Below are 19215 nucleotides of genomic sequence, written 5' to 3' on the forward strand. Positions count from 1 at the left end.
CCATTCCTGACGGTTATGTTCATTATATTTCACAAATAAGTGAAATCATATGATACTTGTTTTTCTCTGTTTGGCTTGTTTCGCTTAGAATAATACTGTCCAGCCCTGGCCAGTTTGGCTCAGCGGTTAGAGCATCGGCCTGCGGTCTGGAGAGACCCGGGTTCGGTTCCCGCTAAGGGCACGTACTTCGGTTGCAGTTTGTCCCCGGCCCTGGTTGGTCGTGCGGGTGGCAGCCACTCGATGTGTCCCTTCACATCGATGTTTCTCTCTCTCTCTCCCTTCCTCTCTCTCCCTCCCACTCTATCTGTACAAAAAATGGAAAAATATCCCCGGGTGAGGATAAAAAAAAAAAAAAAAAAAAATACTGTCCAGGTCCCTCCATGTTGTCTCAAATGATAAAAGATCTTTCTTTCTTACAGCTGCATAGTACTTCACTGTGTATATGTACCACAGCTTTTTTATCCATTCATCTACTGATGGACATTTGGGCTGTTTCCAGATCTTAGTTATTGTAAATAGTGCTGCTATGAACATGGGGTACATATATTCTTTTTGATTGGTGTTTCAGGCTTCGTAGGGTATATTCCGAGAAGTGGGATCACTGGGTCAAATGGCAGTTCAATTTTTAATTTTTTGAGGTAACACCATATTGTTTTCCATAGTGGCTGCACCAGTCTGCATTCCCACCAGCAGTGTACTACAGTCCCCTTTTCTCCACACCCTCGCCAACACTTGTTGTTTGATGATTTGTTGATGGTGGTCATTCTGACAGGTGTGAGGTGATATCTCATTATTGTTTTAATTTGCATCTCTCTGATGATTAGTGATGTTGAGCATTTCTTCATATGTCTCTTGGCCATTTGTATGTCCTGTTTGGAGAGGTGTCTAGTTCCTCTGCCCATTTTTTAATTGGGTTCTTTGTCTTCCTTTTGTTGAGTTGTATGAGCACTCTATATATATTGGAAAATAACCCCTTATCTGATATATCATTGGCAGTTATGCTGTCCCATACAGTGGGTTGCCTTTCCATTTTGATGATTATATCTTTTGCTGTACAGAAGCTTTTGAGTTTGATGTAGTCCCATGTGTTCATTTTCTCCTTTGTTTCTGTTGCTTTAAGTGATGTATCAGTGAAAATTCTGCTGCGTATGATGTCTGATATTTTGTTGCCTACATTTTCTTCTAGGAGTTTTATGGATTCATGAGTCACATTTAAGTCTTTTATCCATTTTGAGTTTATTCTTGTGTATGGTATATGTTGGTGGTCTAGTTTCATTTTTTTGCATGTAGCTGTCCAATTTTCCCAACACCATTTATTAAAGAGGCTGTCTTTACTCCACTGTATGCTCTTGCCACCTTTGTCAAATATTAATTGAGCATATTACCTTGGGTCCATTTCTGGGTTCTCTGTTCTGTTCCACTGGTCTATATTCCTGTTCTTGTGCCAGTAATAGCCTGTTTTGATTACACTGGCTTTGTAGTATAACCTGAAATCTGGTAATGTTATCCCTCCTACTTTGTTCTTCTTTTTCAAGATTGCTGTGACTATTTGAGGTCTTTTTTGGTTCCATATGAACTTTTGAAGTATTTGTTCTAGTTCTGTGAAATATATCGTTGGTATTTTGATGGGGTTTGCATTGAATCTATAGATTGCTTTGGGTAGTATGGACATTTTAATGATGTTAATTCTTTCAATCCATGAAGAAGGTATGAGCTTCCACGTTTTTATATCTTCCTCTATTTCTTTTTTCAATGTCCTGTAGTTTTCTGCGAATAGGTCCTTTATTTCTTTGGTTAAGTTTTTGCCTATGTATCTTAATATTTTTGCCGCAATGGTAAATGGGATTGTTTTTTTAGTTTCTCTTTCTGTGAGTTCATCATTGGTGTATAAGAATGCCATCAATTTCTTGATATTAATTTTGTATCCTGCTACTTTGCCAAATTCATTTATTAACTTTAGTAGATTTTTGATGGAGTCTTTGGGGTTTTCTACATATAGTATCATGTCATCTGCAAATAATGACCGTTTCACTTCCTCCTTTCCCATTTGGATACCTTGTATTTTTTCTTCCTGTCTGATTGCTGTGGCTAAGACTTCCAATACTGTGTTAAATAAGAGTGGCAAAAGTGGGCATTCTTGTCTTGTTTTTGTTCTTAAGGGAAATGCTTTTAGTTTCTGCCCATTGAGTATGATGTTGGCTGTAGGTCTTTCACATATGGCCTTTATTATGTTGAGATATGATCTCTTTAGTCTCAGATTGTTGAGCGTTTTTATCAGAAATGGGTGCTGGCCCTGGCCGGTTTCGCTCAGCGGTTGGAGCGTTGGCCTGCGGTACAGAGAGACCCAGGTTCGGTTCCCACTAAGGGCATGTACCTCGGTTGCAGTTTGTCCCCTGCTCTGGTTGGGTCATGTGGGTGGCAGCCACTCGATGTGTCCCTTTCACATCGATGTATCTCTGTCTCTTCCTCTCTCTTCCTCCCGCTCTATCTGAACAAATAATGGAAAAATGTCCTCAGGTGAGGATAAAAAAAAAAATAGAAAAAGAAATGGGTGCTGGATTTTGTCAAATGCTTTTTCAGTGTCTATTGATATGATCATGTGGTTTTTATTCTTCATTTTGTTTATGTGGTGTATCACATTTATTGATTTGCGTATATTGTACCAGCCTTGCATCCCTGGGATGAATTCCAGTTGGTCACGGTGAATAATTTTTTTGATGTATTTCTGGATCCGATTTGCTAGTATTTTGTTCAGGATTTTGGCATCTATGTTCATCAGGGATATTGGCCTGTGGTTTTCTTTTTTGTAGTGTCTTTTTCTGGTTTTGGAAATAGAATTATGCTGGCCTTATAAAACAAGTTTGGAAGTCTTCCTCCTTCTTGAATTTTTTGAAATAGTTTGAGCAGAATGGGTATTAGCTCTTTGAATGAAGTCTTCCTCCTTCTTGAATTTTTTGAAATAGTTTGAGCAGAATGGGTATTAGCTCTTTGAATGTTCGGTAAAATTCCCCATGAAGCTGTCTGATCCTGGGCTTTTGTTTGCTGGGAGAGTATTGATTACATCTTCAGCTTCTTTTGTTGTTATTGGTTTATTCAAGTTTACTGTTTCTTCCTGGTCCAGTTTGGGGGGGGACTATGTGTTTCTAGAAATTTGTCGATTTCACTTAGATTGTGAAATTTGTTGCCGTATAATTGTTCATAGTATTTGTTAACAATCCTTTGTATTTCTGTGGTGTCAGTTATTATTTTTCCTCTTTCATTTCTGATTTTGTGTATTTGGGTTTTCTCTCTTTGTTTCTTAGTGAGTCTAGCTAAGGGTCCATCAATCTTGTTTATCGTTTCAAAGAACGAGTTCTTTGTGGTGTTGATCCTTTGAATTGTTTTTTTTGGTCTCCATGTAATTTATTTCTGCTCTGATCTTGAGTATTTTCTTCCTGCTACTTGCTCTTGGGTTTTCTTTTTGTTTGCTCTCTAGTTCTTTAAGTTGTGAGGTTAGATAGTCTCTTAGAATTTTTTCTTGTTTCTTGAGGTAGGCCTGTAGTGCTATTAAGTTCCCTCTCGCAACTGTTTTCGCTTAATCCCATAGATTTTGTGTTGTTGTGCTCATTTTCATTGGTTTCCAGGAAGTTTTTAATTTCTTCCTTGATTTCCATGGTAACCCACTCATTGTTCAATAACATGTTATTTAGCCTCCATGTTTTCAAATGTCTTTGCATGTTCTTGTTGCAATTGATTTCTAGTTTCATTGTGATCTGAGAAGATGCTTGATATGATTTCAATCTTCTTGAACTTGTAGAGACTTAGTTTGTGACCTAACACGTGGTCTGTCTTTGAGAATGTCTCATGTGCACTTGAGAAGAATGTGAATTCTGCAGTTTTGGGGTGTAATTCTCTGTATGTATCGATTAAATCCATTTGATCTAGCGCTTCATTTAGAGTCTGTGTTTCCCTGTTAATTTTTTATCTAGAAGATCTATCCAGTGATGTCATCGGGGCATTGAAGTCCCTGGCTATTGTTGCATTGCTGTTTGTTTCTCCTTGAAGTCCTCCAAAAGATTTTTAATATATGTTGGTGCTCCTTTATTGGGTGCATATAGAATTACCACAATTATATCTTCCTGTTGGATAGATCCTTTCAATATTATGTAGTGGCCTTCTTTGTCTCTAGTTATGGCCTTCATTTTGAAATCTACTTTGCTTTCCATTTGCTTGAAAGATTTTTTTCTATTCCTTCACTTTCAACTTATGTGAGTCTTTTGTTGTGAGGTGGATCTGTTGTAAACAACATATATGTGAGTCATGCTTTCTTATCCAGTCAGCTACTCTGTCTCTTTTTAATGCAGCATTCAGACCATTCATATTTAAGGTGATAATTGATATGTACTTATTTATTGCCATTTTTGTTTAGTGTGGTTCTATTTTTCTTCCTATTCCTTCTACTAATTATAGCAGTCCTTTTAGCATATCTTGCAGTGCTGGTTTGGTGTTAATATATTCCCTTAGCCTTTTTCTTTGTCTGGAAAAATCTTTAGTTGACCTTCTATTTTGAATGATAGCCTTGCTCGATAGAGTAGTGTTGGATTCAGATCCTTGTTTTTCATGACCCTGATTACTTCATGCCACTCCTTCTGGCCTGTAGTGTTTCTGTTGAGAAGTCAGCTGAGAGCCTTATGGGGTTTCCTTTGTAGGTAACCTGTTGCTTATCTCTTGCTGCCTTTAGGATTCTCTCTTTGTCTTTAATTTTTGGCACTTTAATTACTATGTGTCTTGGTGTGGGCCTGTTTGGGTTCTTCTTACTTGGAGCTGTCTGTGCTTCTTGAACTTGAATGCCTTCTTCCTTCACTAAGTTAGGAAATTTTTCTGTCACTATTTCTTCAAATATATTCTTTATTCCTTGCCCATTTTCTTCCTGTTCTGGGACTCCTATGATGCAAATGTTATTATGTTTCCAGTTGTCCCACAGTCCTCTTAAGCTATCTTCTTGTTTTTAAATTGTTTTTTTTCCTTTTGGTTTTCTGATTGGTTGATTTTTTTTCTGCCCTTTCTTCTTATTCACTGATCTGGTCCTCAGCTTTCTCTACTCTGCTGTTTAGTCCTTCCAGTGTGTTATTTCTGCTATGTCATTCTTCATTTGCACTTGGTTGGTTTTCAACGTTTGTATATCTTTACTCATGGTGCTGATGTCCTTACTCATGCTGTTGAGCTTCCTCAAGATCATGGCTCTGTACTCTACCTCTGATAATTTGCTTCACTGAATTTAATTTGTCTCATCTTCAATAGAGTTCTCTGTTCTGTTCTTTGGGATTTGTTTCTTTGTTTTACCATTTTGGCTATCTCAGTTGGTTTTGGAACCTGCCAAATCTTCCCTGTGGGTGTTGGTGTTCTGCTATTTGTAGCTTCCTCTACTGGGTTTGTATAAGCCTGTGTGGGTCCACATTAAACACCACTGTCATATCTTACTTTCCTGGGTAGATTTGCAAGCCCAGGAAAGTTTCATTTATCCTCTAGCTTTTTCATGGTGGCTAGTAGTCTCAGTTACTTAGTGCCTTGGAATGTAGTCTTGGTGTTCTGCATAAGACGATTTCCAGAGGGTGGGATAGATGCTCGTTGTTAATGAGCCTCAATTTGCATTTCTTTGCCTCACCTAGCAAAGACTGAATGTCCTTGGGGGGGGTGGTAGGGAGGTGCTGCTTTTCCCCATAGCTCTGGGAAGGAGCACACTGCCACCATCCTTTGTGGCCGTAACTCAGCAAAAACTCAGTGCCCTCCAAATCCGGGTGTCCCCACAGAGTTCCAGACTAGTCTGCTCTCCCTCTGCCGTAGCCCCCAGGTGAGTGGCTGTGGCTATTTTAGTGCTCTGTCTTGCTCTCTGCGCTGTGGAGCGGCTTGCCCTTTATTCCCCAAGGGCGCTGCTCAGAGTTAAGACTGCTGCTGTCCGTGGGCTCCCATTCCGCCACCCTCTCTTGCCTCCGCAGATCCTACCAGTGTTCCTGGTTATATGGTCCTCTCCTGCTTTTCTGTTGCTTTTTTTCCCCGAGGATTTTGTTGTAGTTGTAAATCCCATTTGGTTCTGGGAGATCATCTGCATAGCTTCTATTTACTCTGCCTCCTTTTTCACTTTATCTATGCCTATCTTGTGCACAGCTGGGTCGCACAGGCCTTTCTGGTGATTTAGCACCCCTCAGATCCTGTGCGTAACTGGATTGCACAGTCCCTGCTGGGTCTCACAGCCCTCTCTGGTGCTTCAGCACCCAGCAGGTCCCGCGGGTAACTGGATCACACAGTCCTTGCTGGTTCGCACAGGCCTCACTGGTGCCCCCAAACCCTGCAGGTCCCGTGGGCGGGCAGCTGGATCGCACCAGTCCCTCCTGGGCTCCGGCTTCGCATTCCTCTTGTGAACTGCTGGACCGCGCAGGCCTCTGTGGAGCCCCATGTCTCACTGCTGGTGGGTCGGGTGTGCTGTTGCTCTGTGGGGCTCAACTGCTGCTCAGCTTTTTCTTTCGTTTTTGGGGATGGGTTCAGCTGCTGGTCTGTGCTTGTGTTGCCTGGGGATGGATGTCAGCTCCCCTGCCTCTGTTGCTGGGGTTATTCTCGACTCTGATCGGGCTGCTACTATGGGGGATGGTGCTGACCTCTGGGCTTTCTGCGGCTTCTGTGATCAGCACCTTGGGAGCTCCACTACTGTACACCGGTCTGTGTTGACACAGAGCGTCCACTGGTCCAATGGTGTCAGGTGTACTGGTGGGCTCAGGTTGCTGGGCCGTAGCCTCTCCTACTGCCTGCTCCCAGGGAAGACCTGGGATCTTCCAAAATGGTGGGACCTCCCCACAGCACAGGGAGAAGTGCCCTGAAGGGCTGCTCACCGCATTAGCCGGCTGCTTCGTCCACAGCACAGGAACTTTCTGGTCCGTGGCACTTCTCTGGTTTGGTTGTGTACCTTCCTATCCACTCACACTCTCTCACACACCCTCCCTCTGGTCCTGCCTGCTGTCATCTTCTTTCTATGTCGGAAAAGCAGTATTTATAAAATATGTTTTCCCATGCCCTGGCCAGTTTGGCTCAGCAGTTGAGCATTGGCCTGTGGACCAGAGAGTCCTGGGTTCGGTGCTCGCTAGGGGCACGTACCACAAAAAAAAAAAAAAAAAGTTTTTCCCAACACTGGCTGGTGTGGCTTAGTGAATTGAGCATAGATCCATGCACTGAGAAGTGACTGGTTTGATTGCTAGTCAGGGCACATACCAGGGTTGAGTTGCAGGCTCATCCAGTAGGGGGCTTGTAGGAGGCAGCCAATGGATGTCTCTGCCTCTCTTCTTCTTTCTCTCCTCCCTCTCTTTTCCTCCCTCTCTTTCTCTCTCTAAAAAAAACTCAATAAAAACAATTATATTCTTCCCAAATCGTTTACAACAGTGAACGTATTAATCAAATGTTCCATATTGTTGGTGATAATTCTAAGTAAAATAGAAGTAATGAAGTAATTGCGTATTTGACTTTTTTTTTTTCTTGGAGAGAGTTAAGTACATGTGGATTGCATATCTTTAGTTATTCTTTTTTGAAGTGAATGTTAGAAGTTTTTAAATATAGCTTTTATTGAATTGTGGATTTCATATTGTATTTTGGGAAATGGTTCCAAAATCAATTATGGTAAGAGTCAGCGAATGATCTGGTGTGTAAATGCTCTTTTGACAAGCTAATAATGAGTATAACTGAAATTTCGGGGTTACTGGGATTTCCACTAATGTCTAAAGGCTAGTTTACTTTTTATTTAATAACTTTTATTTTCTCTTCTGCAGCCTGTCCATCCTCAGTGTCTGTTGAAGTAAGTGCAGATGGGATAAATATGCTACCTTTGTCCACTCCTGTTGTCACAAGTGGTCTCACCTACATAAAAATTCAGCTGGTAAAAGCTGAAGTAGCTTCTGCTGTCTGCCTTAGACTCCATCGTCCAAGAGATGCCAGCACATTAGGCCTTTCACAAATTAAATTACTGGGCCTCACTGCTTTTGGTACCACTTCTTCAGCAACAGTCAATAATCCCTTTCTTCCATCTGAAGATCAGGTGTCTAAAACGAGGTATGTTTATTTTTTATTCTTTTTGTTTGTTTGTTTTAGTTAATTCTCACGAAGTATATTTTTCCATTAATTTTTCATAGAGTAGAAGGGAGGGGGAAGAGAGAGAGAGAGAATAAAAAGGAGAGAGAGAGAGAGAAACATTGGTGTGAGAGAGACACATTGATTGGTTGCTTCCTGCATGACCTCGACCGGGGCCAGGTATTGAAACTGTAACCCAGGTAATGTGCCCTTGACTGGGAATCAAATCCATGACCCTTTGGTTGGCGGGCCGATGGGCCAACCTCTAAGCCAAACTGACCAGGGCTTATTTCTCATTCCTTTACAAAAAGCTTTCTGTGAAATTATTCTGTGGTTTATTTATTTTAAATATATTTTTATTGATTTTAAGGAGAGAAGAAGAGAGAGGGAAACATTAATGTGAAAGAAACACTGATCATCTGCCTCCTGCATGCCCCCTACAGGGGATTAAACCTGCAACCCAGGCATGTGCCCTGACCAGGAATTGAACCAGTGACCCTTTCTTTGGTGCATGGGGCAATGCTCGACCATCTGAGCCATACTGGTCAGGGCAGTGGTTTACTTTTTTAGGTTTTAGGAATTTCTTTGTCCCATAGCATAATTTTATTAAGTATAATAGAAACAATTCTGTAAAACCAGAACCCTGAGTCCGGTTAAAATAGAGATTTATGTGTGTTTAATCTCTATGTGATCTACAGTGTGGTACATGTGGATGTGGGTTCCAGTTCCTTGGATTGTAGTCTAATATAAGAATATCCAAATGTCTATCACCAGGAGTATATCTGAACCATAGAAATTGACCATATAGACCAGAGACCTAGTCTTATATGGTAATTCTTAAATGTCAGTCAGTAGAAGGGTTGTATTTGAATCATACAAACTAACCAAACAATCAAGGACCTGAGTATATTTTTTAATTTTTCTGGTATATTTTGTTGACTGAAAATTTCATAGACTGGTTTTACTGAAAGCTTTGCCTGGTAACAAACCTATAGGATTTTTTAACAAATATTTTTTATTGCCCTGGCCGATGTGGTTCAGTGGTTAGAGCGTTGGCCTGGTGTCCAGAGAGACCAGGGTTTGTTTCCCGTTAAGGGCGCCTGCCTCGGTTGCGGTTTGTCCTCGGCCCTGGTTGGTTGTGCGGTTGGCAGCCACTCGATGTATCCCTTTCACATCAATGTTTCTCTTTGTCTCTCTCTTCCTCTCTCCCTCCCACTCTATCTGAACAAAAAATTGAGAAATGTCCTCCGGTGAGGATAAAAAAAAAAAAATTTTTTTTAAAATTCATTTTAGAGAGAGAGGAAGGGAGAGGGAGATAGAAACACTGATGAGAGAAAACATCGATTGGCCACCTCCTGCATGACCCCCCTGGGGATTGGGCCCACAGTTTGGGCATGTGCCCTGACTAGGAATCGAACTGGCGACTTCTTGCTGCGTGAGTCAATGCTCAACCACTGAGCCACACCGGCCAGGCAGGATTTCTTTCTTATTCCCAAGCTGCCAAAACTTTACATTTTTGCAAGTCTATGATTCTATTCAGTTTGTATTTAGACATATAAATACGTGTATATATATTAAAAACATTTTCTACTAATTCAAAAAGAAACAAGCACATAGTTCCAAAGTACTTTTAGTATGTAAGTACTTTTATGTATTATGTCATAGGGAAAACTTATTGTTTAGTTAATTCCTTGTTGATATTGCAGTATTCCAAATTTTTTATTACATTGATTGATGCTATTTATGAAGTGCAACACGCTGATGTTTAAGACGTTTTGTTTTACACCTGAAATAATTTGAGCTATGTAAATTTATCATATAAGCCACTTTGTGTTGTATATTTCAGTATTGGATGGTTACGGTTATTACATCATTGCCTTACTCACATAAGTGATCTGGAAGGAATGATGGCAAGTGCAGCTGCACCTACTGCTAATCTGCTACAGACTTGTGCTGCGTTATTGATGTCCCCATACTGTGGAATGCATTCACCCAACATTGAGGTTGTGCTTGTAAAGATAGGCCTGCAATCCACTAGAATTGGCCTGAAGCTTATAGACATTCTACTGAGAAATTGTGCAGCATCAGGCAGTGATCCTACAGGTGACCACTAACTTTGATATTTTAATTTTTACATGTTTACAACGTAATGACTGTTGAACTATATGACCTGTGATTAATTTTGTTTCTTAAATTATCTTGCATTTATATCTTCATTATTTTTGGAGTTTGTTTTTTGTTGGAATTTATAGAAGAGTTATGTTTAGTGAATAATTTAAAATTAAATTGAGCACATCTTCTCATCCCATTTGTTTATTTAACAAACTTTTTCTTTTGGTTCTTTTGCAAGATTTAAATAGCCCTTTACTTTTTGGAAGACTGAATGGGCTCTCTTCTGACTCTACTATAGATATTCTTTATCAGCTTGGAACAACTCAGGACCCTGGAACAAAAGATAGGTATATAATGATCTCATTTTTTTTTTGGTACATGGGACAACGCTCAACCTACTGAGCCACACTGGCTGGGCTGTTGATCTCATTTTTAACTGAAGGTCACACAAACATACAGTCACTTTTAGTGAATGTATTTGTAATACTTTCTCCTTTGAGCATGTCATAAATGTTAAGACTGTTTATCATATTGTGTATTCACCTGTATACTTTATATGATGCAATTTCTAGAGATTTTTGTGAGCGTTAAACATAAATTTTCAAGTATACCTTCCTACCCTGTTTCTTTTACCCAGAAAAAAAAAGAACCTGATGGTTTAAAATAGAAATTTGAAAGCAAACAAAAACAAGTATAGTTTTTTAAGAACTTGGCAATGAATATTTCCTGTTTCTTAAACAAACTGCAAATTAGTATTTCTTTAAACATTCTTTTACTCTCATTTAGTGGTCCCCAGTTCCAAGGGATTGAGGGTAGAGTGGCACTTGAACAGGTACATATGTTGGGGCTATTTTCTGTTGTCAGGGTGAAGGATGGTGGGTAGCTACTACTAATATTAATGGATGAGAGCCAGAGGTATAAAACGTGCTATATTGCGTATGATTCTGCACAATGAAGGGTTAGCCCCAGATTACTGCTCTAGGTTGTGAGGATTTGTTATGTTAGAAGAGAGGGTGAGTTTGTTAAGCTATATATCTCCTAATTTAGTTATTTCTATATTTCATTATAAATGAGGTAAGAATTAGTCAATATTTCTTTGCTGAATTATAGTTATTATCTGAAATATTTTCATCGGTTAAGATTGGTAAGGTTATTGGAAAACTAGAATTATGTTGCTTATGTAATTCCTTTTCCTTTCTATTTTAGATTAAAATTAATGAGAATTAATATTTTATTCTTATAAATACATTTCTTACATGCAGTGGTGATGCTTATCTATATTAAATGTTAGTTATGATAGAATTGGTTATTCAAATTCATTTTCTTCTTTTAAGAATTCAGGCCTTGTTAAAATGGGTCAGTGATTCTGCAAGAGTGGCTGCTATGAAGAGAAGTGGCAGGATGAGCTATATGTGCCCTAACTCTTCGGCAATAGAGTATGGTCTTCTGATGCCTTCTCCTTCTCATTTGCACTGTGTAGCAGCAATTTTGTGGCATAGTTATGAACTGCTTGTAGAGTATGATTTACCGGCACTGCTGGACCGAGAGCTCTTTGAGTAAGTATGATTTGTGAAATCCTTTCCCCTCCCCACTAAATCGCTTTGATTTTCACTTGAAACAGTATTATATATGCTTATTGGGATAAAAATAATACTTTGAAATTAGTTGTTAAATACATTCAGGCACAATTTTGAAAGGCAGTATTACAAAAATTTATCTTTATGTGTTAAGAAGATATATTGATGTCATTGCCTGTTTTTTCAACCTAAAATTGGAATACTCAATGCATATGTTCCAACGGCTTATAGTGTTTATTTTACTTGCATGTTTGCCCATCAGATTCTTTTATCTTTTAAAAAATTTTTTTTAATCTTCACCCAAGGACATTTTTCCATTTTTTATTCAGATAGGGCAGGAGGGAGAGAGAGGAAGTGAGAGAGGGAGAAACATCCATGTGAAAGGGACACATCGAGTGTCTGCCACCCGCACAATCCAACCAGGGCTAGGGACAAACTGCAACCAAAGTACATGCCCTTAGTGGGAGCCGAACCTGGATCTCTCTAGACCACAGGCTGATGCTCTAACTGCTGAGCCAAACCGGCCAGAGCGATTCTTTTATCTTTAATGTGTAGCTGGGGACAAAAAATATAGTAGAAATTTTGGAAGACTTGCTACCTCTGAAAGTTTTTATGATAAGTTGTTTTTATTACTTTTTAAACACCTGTTATAATTGTTCGTTTGATAAGTAGTTTCCACTACCCACATTTTGTATTATATTCAGCTAAGTCTTTGTTGAACTTACTGTCTGATAACTGCTAAGTCTGTAGCAGAATGTGTTTTTTATATGTGTGTGTGTGGGGGGGAGAAACAGAAACAGGAACACATCAACTGGTTGCCTCGCGCACCACCCGACCAGGGTCAGGGACCGAACCGCAACTGAGGTACGTTCCCTTGATCGGAATTGAATCTGCGATTCTTTGATCCGCAGGCCGATGCTCTAACCGCTGAGCAAAACCGGCCAGGGTCAGAATATTATATTTATTTTTGAAGAGTTTCGTGACTTGTAAAAGGTTGGCTTTTTGTCTTGTAGTTTGTCATTGTCATATTTGTCCCTACCAGTGGTATAATTTTTGACTTATTAGTGAAACTCACATAGTTTTTGATTTGCAAACATGAATTTAAGCCATCAATCATGTCAAATTTGTTCTAAACATTTTCTTGGTATAATTTTTCATTGTTTATTTCACTTTTTTGCGATCACACAGAGAATGGTAGAAACATTTTAGTATAGATCACTTGGTTTCCTGTACTCATTTTAGACATCCAGTCTAACTTTTAATTTACCTAAATATTTAATGTATAACCCAAGCAGTCTTTCTGAAGTCTTATAATGTAATATTGATGTCAGATAAGCAGTATAGTTCTCATCAGAGTATAGATTGAGCTCTAACAGAAATATTTGGAACAGTGCGATCTTTCTAAAAACATATATATGTATATATACATACAGATTGTTAACATTGTATCTTTTATTCCCGTAGGTTACTTTTTAACTGGTCCATGTCTCTTCCCTGCAATATGGTTTTGAAGAAAGCTGTTGACAGTCTACTTTGTTCAATGTGCCATGTACACCCAAGTTATTTTTCATTGCTGATGGGCTGGATGGGAATTACACCTCCTCCAATGCAGTGCCACCACAGACTATCTATGACAGATGATAGCAAAAAGCAAGATCTTAGTTCATCTTTAACGGATGACTCTAAAAATGCACAAGCACCTCTTGCACTAACTGAATCACATTTAGCAACTCTTGCTTCCTCTTCTCAATCTCCAGAAGCTATCAAACAATTATTGGACTCAGGTTTGCCTTCTCTTCTTGTGAGGAGTCTGGCTAGTTTCTGCTTTAGCCACATTTCTTACTCAGAAAGCATTGCTCAGTCAATAGATGCTTCCCAAGACAAACTCAGGCGTCATCATGTTCCACAACAATGTAATAAGATGCCTATTACAGCAGACCTGGTTGCTCCAATTCTTAGGTTTTTGACAGAAGTTGGCAATAGCCATATTATGAAAGACTGGCTCGGTGGGTCGGAAGTCAATCCACTATGGACAGCACTTCTGTTTTTATTGTGTCATTCTGGGTCCACGTCTGGAGGACATAATTTAGGTGCACAACAGACCAGTGCAAGATCATTGTCTCTTTCTTCAGCTACTACGGCAGGATTGACTGCTCAACAGAGGACAGCAATTGAGAATGCAACTGTGGCGTTCTTCCTGCAGTGCATTTCATGCCACCCTAATAATCAAAAGCTGATGGCACAGGTAAGAATGGAAAACCTGGTATCTCATTATTTCAATATTTTGTCAAACAGGACTAGTGAAATTAGTTAAGAAAGGGGAATGTATTACAAGGCCAGGTGGTGGTAAAGTTTAATGTTCTGAATTTAAACCATAATTAAAATACTGTACTGATATCTTCTCCCTCTTCCCAACTGTCACATATATCAGTTATTCTTTTTGATGAGATAATGGGATAATTCACATAAATTCTAACTACAGACTAGACACTCCTTTTGAAAAACTCCCCTAAGAATATATGTACCTCAATGTTCATAGCAGCACTATTTACAATAGCTAAGATCTGGAAATAGCCCGTGTCCATCTGTAGACGAATGGATAAAAAAGCTGTGGTACATATACACAATAGAGTACCATGCAGCTGTAAGAAAGAAAGATCTCTTATCCTTTGAGACGACATGGAGGCACCTGGAAAGTATTATCCTAAGTGAAACAAGCTAAGCAGAAAAAGACAAATCCACATGATCTCACTTATATATGGAATATAATGAATATAACAGTCTGAGGAATAGAGTAGACCCAGAAACACGGAAGTAGAGTACAGACTGACAACCCTCAGAAGAGGAGGTGGTGGGGAGTGGGAAGAGATAAACCACAGAACTTATATGCATGTATGCATAACCAATGGACATGGACAACAAAGCCGGAGACGGGGCAGGGAGGGGATGGGGAGGAGGAGGGTGTCAATGGGGTAAAAAAGGAGAAACATCTGTAACAAAAACAAAATTAAATTAAAAAAATAAATAAATAAATAAATAAAAGAAAAACTCCCCCAAATATAAAGAACAGACCCAGAAAATTCTGTAGCTGCTGAAACAGTATTGACCACTTGAAGGTGGTCATTGAGTCCCTGATCTGCACTGAGGCATTGCATTTTGTTGTAACCAGATTTCTACAAGTGTTGGTTTGCTTCTAATGAAGAAGACATTAGAGTAGATTTAATGTACAGGAGACTCCTGACAAATCACATTAAAAATGTGAAAGATGATTCTGTTCTATTAAGTCTATAGGGCCAAAAATCTTGAAAGCTAGAATTATTTTAAAAGTAATTCTAGGCCTTTGCTGAGTAGCTCAGTTGGTGAGCACATCATTCTAGTATACCAATGTTATGGATTTAATTCCCAGTCAGGACATATACCAGAAGCAACCAATGAGTGCATAAATAAGTGGAATAACAAATCAGTGTGTTTCTACCCCATGCCCCAATCAATACATAAAAGTTTTTTTTTAAAAAAAGAGTAATTCTAGTTGCTTTTTGCCAGTTTCTGCTCCTTTCTGGTTGGTCTAGCTTCAACAAGTTGATGTTAAAATGGGGAGAGTAATGCCTACTTCAAAGATATTTTTTTAAGAAAATTAAATATTATAATGTATATAAGGTGCATTAAGAAGAGCAAGATACTTGACTCTCTAAAGTAATTATTGGGAAACTGTATCTGCTCAATGTGCCTAATTAAAAGGAAATGTTTAAATTACCATTGTTAAAACCAAGACCATGAATATGGTATTTAAAAATTTGGTTTGGCTCAGTGGTTAGAGTGTTGGCCCGCACACCAAAAAAATCATGGGTTCAATTCCGGTCAGGGGCAATACCTCAGTTGTGGTTCAATTCTCGGCCCTGGTTGGGATTGTGCAGGAGACAACAAATTGATGTGTCTCTCTCTCATCGATGTTCCTCTCTCTCCCTCTCTTCCTCCCTCCTCCCACTGTATTAGGAAAAAATTTTTTTTTGGTCTGTGCCTTTGGAAAGCATGAAACTTTGTGTCCTGTTGCTTTCTGACCTAATTATTATCTCTCAGGTTCTTGATAAGGCTTGGTTCTATATCTTAAATATATTTTTCATATATTATATTGTAACCATATTGATATTGACCAAAGTTAAAAGTAAGTTGGTTATACTGGGTATTTATGTGAAAACCCTATAGTAGTAATTTCTGTTATCCACAGAAATTTTTGTTCCACTTTTACCTTCTTATCTACTTCTGTATTCATATATTTTTAGATGAAATAATGTATTCTTCAATTGCTGATTTGATCTATTCAAATATACTTGTTAAGTCACATTTTTAATTTCCTTTAAAATACAAAGCTGCAAGTAAATATCTCATTTAGTGTTAAATCTCTTGCCTTGCCAGGTTCTCTGTGAACTGTTTCAGGCATCTCCTCAAAGAGCGAACCTTCCTACATCGGGGAACATTTCGGGTTTTATACGTAGATTATTTTTGCAGTTGATGCTAGAAGATGAGAAAGTGACAATGTTTCTTCAGTCTCCCTGTCCAGTGAGTATTTAACAGTTAAATTAAATTTTAGTGATCAGATGTTTGTAAAGATATTTTATAATTAGCCCTGGCCAGTTTGGCTCAGCGGTTAGAGCGTCAGCCTGCAGACCAGAGGTCCTGGGTTCCGTTCCCGCTAAGGGCACGTACCTTAGTTGCAGTTTGTTCCCGGCCCCCGTTGGGGTTGAGCAGGTGGCAACCAGTCGATGTGTCTCTCTCACACTGATATTTCTGTCTGTCTCCCTTCCTTTCTCCTTCCTGATGTATCTGAAGATAAATGCAAAAATGTCCTCGGGTGAGGATAAAAAATTTTATTAAAAGATATTTTATAATTTCACATTAGAATCTGAAGTTATCTGTCTCTACATTCTAATTGCTAAGAAAGCAAAGTGAAATTAGAACAACTTTTATACTTTATGATAGGACTTCAAAATCTCTTTCAGATAACCCTCTCTGCCTAGAATAACCTAATTATACATTACCTTGACTAGTTTAATTCAGTTTGAGGAAAAGTTACATAATACTAGGTTCAATAGTGCCAATGCAAAACTTAACCAAAAAAATCACAGGCAAATAAATGTGCCACATTAAAAGAAACACATAATTTGCCCTGGCCGGTTTGACTCAGCGGTTAGAGTGTTGGTAGTTTCAATTCTGGTCAAGGGCATCTATCTTGTATGCGATTCCGTTCCGGGCCCTGCTTGGGTTCATGCGGGAGACAACCAATCGATGTCTGTCTGTCTGTGTCTGTCTGTCTGTCTGTCTGTCTCTCTCTCTCTCTCTGTCAATGGAAAAGTATCCTTGTTTGAGGGTTAAAAAACCAAAAACGAAACACATAAAACAAGTCTTTTATATTTTGTGTGCATTGTTGAATTTCTTCTTTTATGCTTTTGAAATTTTTTCATGATGATATGTATTTCAAAAATCACATATTAATTTCTTTCTAATTAATTTTCAGCTGTACAAAGGTAGAATCAATGCTACTAGCCATGTCATCCAGCATCCAATGTATGGAGCAGGCCACAAGTTCCGAACACTTCACTTGCCAGTATCAACAACATTATCAGAAGTTCTTGACAGAGTGTCAGGCAAGTCAGATTTAAGTATTAATGTTTCTTTAATCTTACATTAGATGTGTTTGGAATTTTATTTCTTTAACACTTTTCATTTTACTGCGTTCATTCACCCAGTAGCCATTTAAATGGCTGGAAAAGGTCAAGATAGTCTTCAAATTGTAATGCATAAGTAAGTAGCTGATGAAGAAGAGAAAATATACAGTACATTTTAACACCTGTACAGTTGTCCCTTGTTTATTGCGGTTAATCCTTTTCAGAGTATAACAGTTGTACCTGACGTTGAAGGATTCCTGGGGTGCTCGAATACATAGGCCTACAGTTCATACGTACAGTGATTTTAACTTTAATTGTAATACAGGGATATATAATTGACTCAGACAACCAAGCGTGCACTGTGTCATTTTCACTGTCTAGATCAACTTTTTAATGAAATATGTTTGAAAAAACCGCGATAGAGTGAAGCTGTGAACGTCGAAACGGGAAGTGGTGAGGGACGACTGTATTTCTTTTGGTGTGATGTGTGTTATGTGTAATAATGACAGAATGGTTTGCTTAATATGTAGAGAAGCTGTGGGAAGCTGCTGATAGAATTTTCTCTCAGTAAACCATCTGGCTGTTTTACAGTAGTTGATTTCCAGAGTATTAGCTTTAGTAACAAACGTTTATTAAATCTAGGGAATAAATGAGTGTTCAGAAGATGAAAATAAGTAGGTAGGGTTGATGACCTTATTGTTATAGTCAGTGAAGAGAGTAGAGAGACCTTTTCCTCATGGTTTTTTACCTGTGTTTTTTTTTTTTAAATCCAGTTACAAGTACAGAGAAGTTGCAAAAATAGTACAGAGTTTCCACCTACCCTTTCTCCAGCTTTCTTTAATGTTAACATCTTGTGTAACCATAGTAGAATGATCAAAACCATTAAACTAGCATTGATACAATACTATTAACTAATCTATAAACCTTATTCTGGCTTACTTGTGTTTTAAAAGCTCTAACATGATACCTTTAAAGAACATTTACTAACTTACTAAAAACACACAGTTTTGGGTTTATTTTACATTTTTAAAATTTTTTTTAAGTTTTTTATTAATTTGTTTTTGTTGCAGATGTTTCTCCTTTTCCGCCCATCCCGAAAACATACAATTTTTAATGGCAGAATGGAACTCGACTGTGGATGGTTTTAGTTTACTGCCCCTCAGAAATCCTAATTAGTGAACGAATATTTTGAGTATTTGCTATTTGTAAGCACAGTAGTTTGTAGTAGGGATGTAATAGTGAGCAAAACACATATTCTTTTTTTCAAAGTATTTATGATCTTATGTATGTTGTCAGATTTAAAAACAAGTTGGAAATTTAACTGAATTTACATCTTAATATAAATATCAGTAGGTTTCTATACATTAGAGGGAGTGTCTTAGTTTTGTTTTTTATCCTCACCCGAGGACATTTTTTCATTTTTTCTTTTGTTCAGATAGAGTGGGAGGGAGAGAGGGGAAGAGAGGGAGAAACATCGATGTGAAAGGTACACATCGAGTGGCTGCCACCCACACGACCCAACCAGGGCCCCGGGACAAACTGCAACCGAGATACCTGCCCTTAGTGGGAACTGAACCCGTGTCTCTCTGGACCACAGGCCCTCACTCTAACCACTGAGCCAAATCGGCCAAGGCGAGTGTCTTAGTTTTAAGCAACACTGATAGCTGAAGGAAGTTAATAGTATCTCAGAAAAAAGCTGGTGATGTCTGTTTATCTGTTGTAAATATAAATCTAAACTCCAAATCTCTTCAACCCAGTCTTTTATTTTGAGTTGT

The 19215-nt window shown here is 38.6% G+C and overlaps 1 protein-coding gene across 4 annotated transcripts in view; it reads left to right on the forward strand.

Moving 5' to 3' along the window:
• Positions 1-19215, forward strand: part of BIRC6 (baculoviral IAP repeat containing 6) — a 247605-nt gene that overhangs the window by 159254 nt on the left and 69136 nt on the right. For all 4 annotated transcript variants that reach the window (XM_036262756.1, XM_036262757.1, XM_036262758.1 and 1 more), the window contains exons 51-57: positions 7791-8070; positions 9935-10191; positions 10439-10547; positions 11535-11756; positions 13242-14022; positions 16191-16334; positions 17290-17419. In XM_036262756.1, coding sequence (XP_036118649.1) covers positions 7791-8070; positions 9935-10191; positions 10439-10547; positions 11535-11756; positions 13242-14022; positions 16191-16334; positions 17290-17419 — 1923 coding nt within the window. The remainder of the gene's footprint in view (positions 1-7790; positions 8071-9934; positions 10192-10438; positions 10548-11534; positions 11757-13241; positions 14023-16190; positions 16335-17289; positions 17420-19215) is intronic.

The sequence above is a fragment of the Molossus molossus genome, unplaced genomic scaffold, assembly GCF_014108415.1.
Source record: "Molossus molossus isolate mMolMol1 unplaced genomic scaffold, mMolMol1.p scaffold_m16_p_15, whole genome shotgun sequence".
NCBI lineage: Eukaryota > Metazoa > Chordata > Mammalia > Chiroptera > Molossidae > Molossus > Molossus molossus.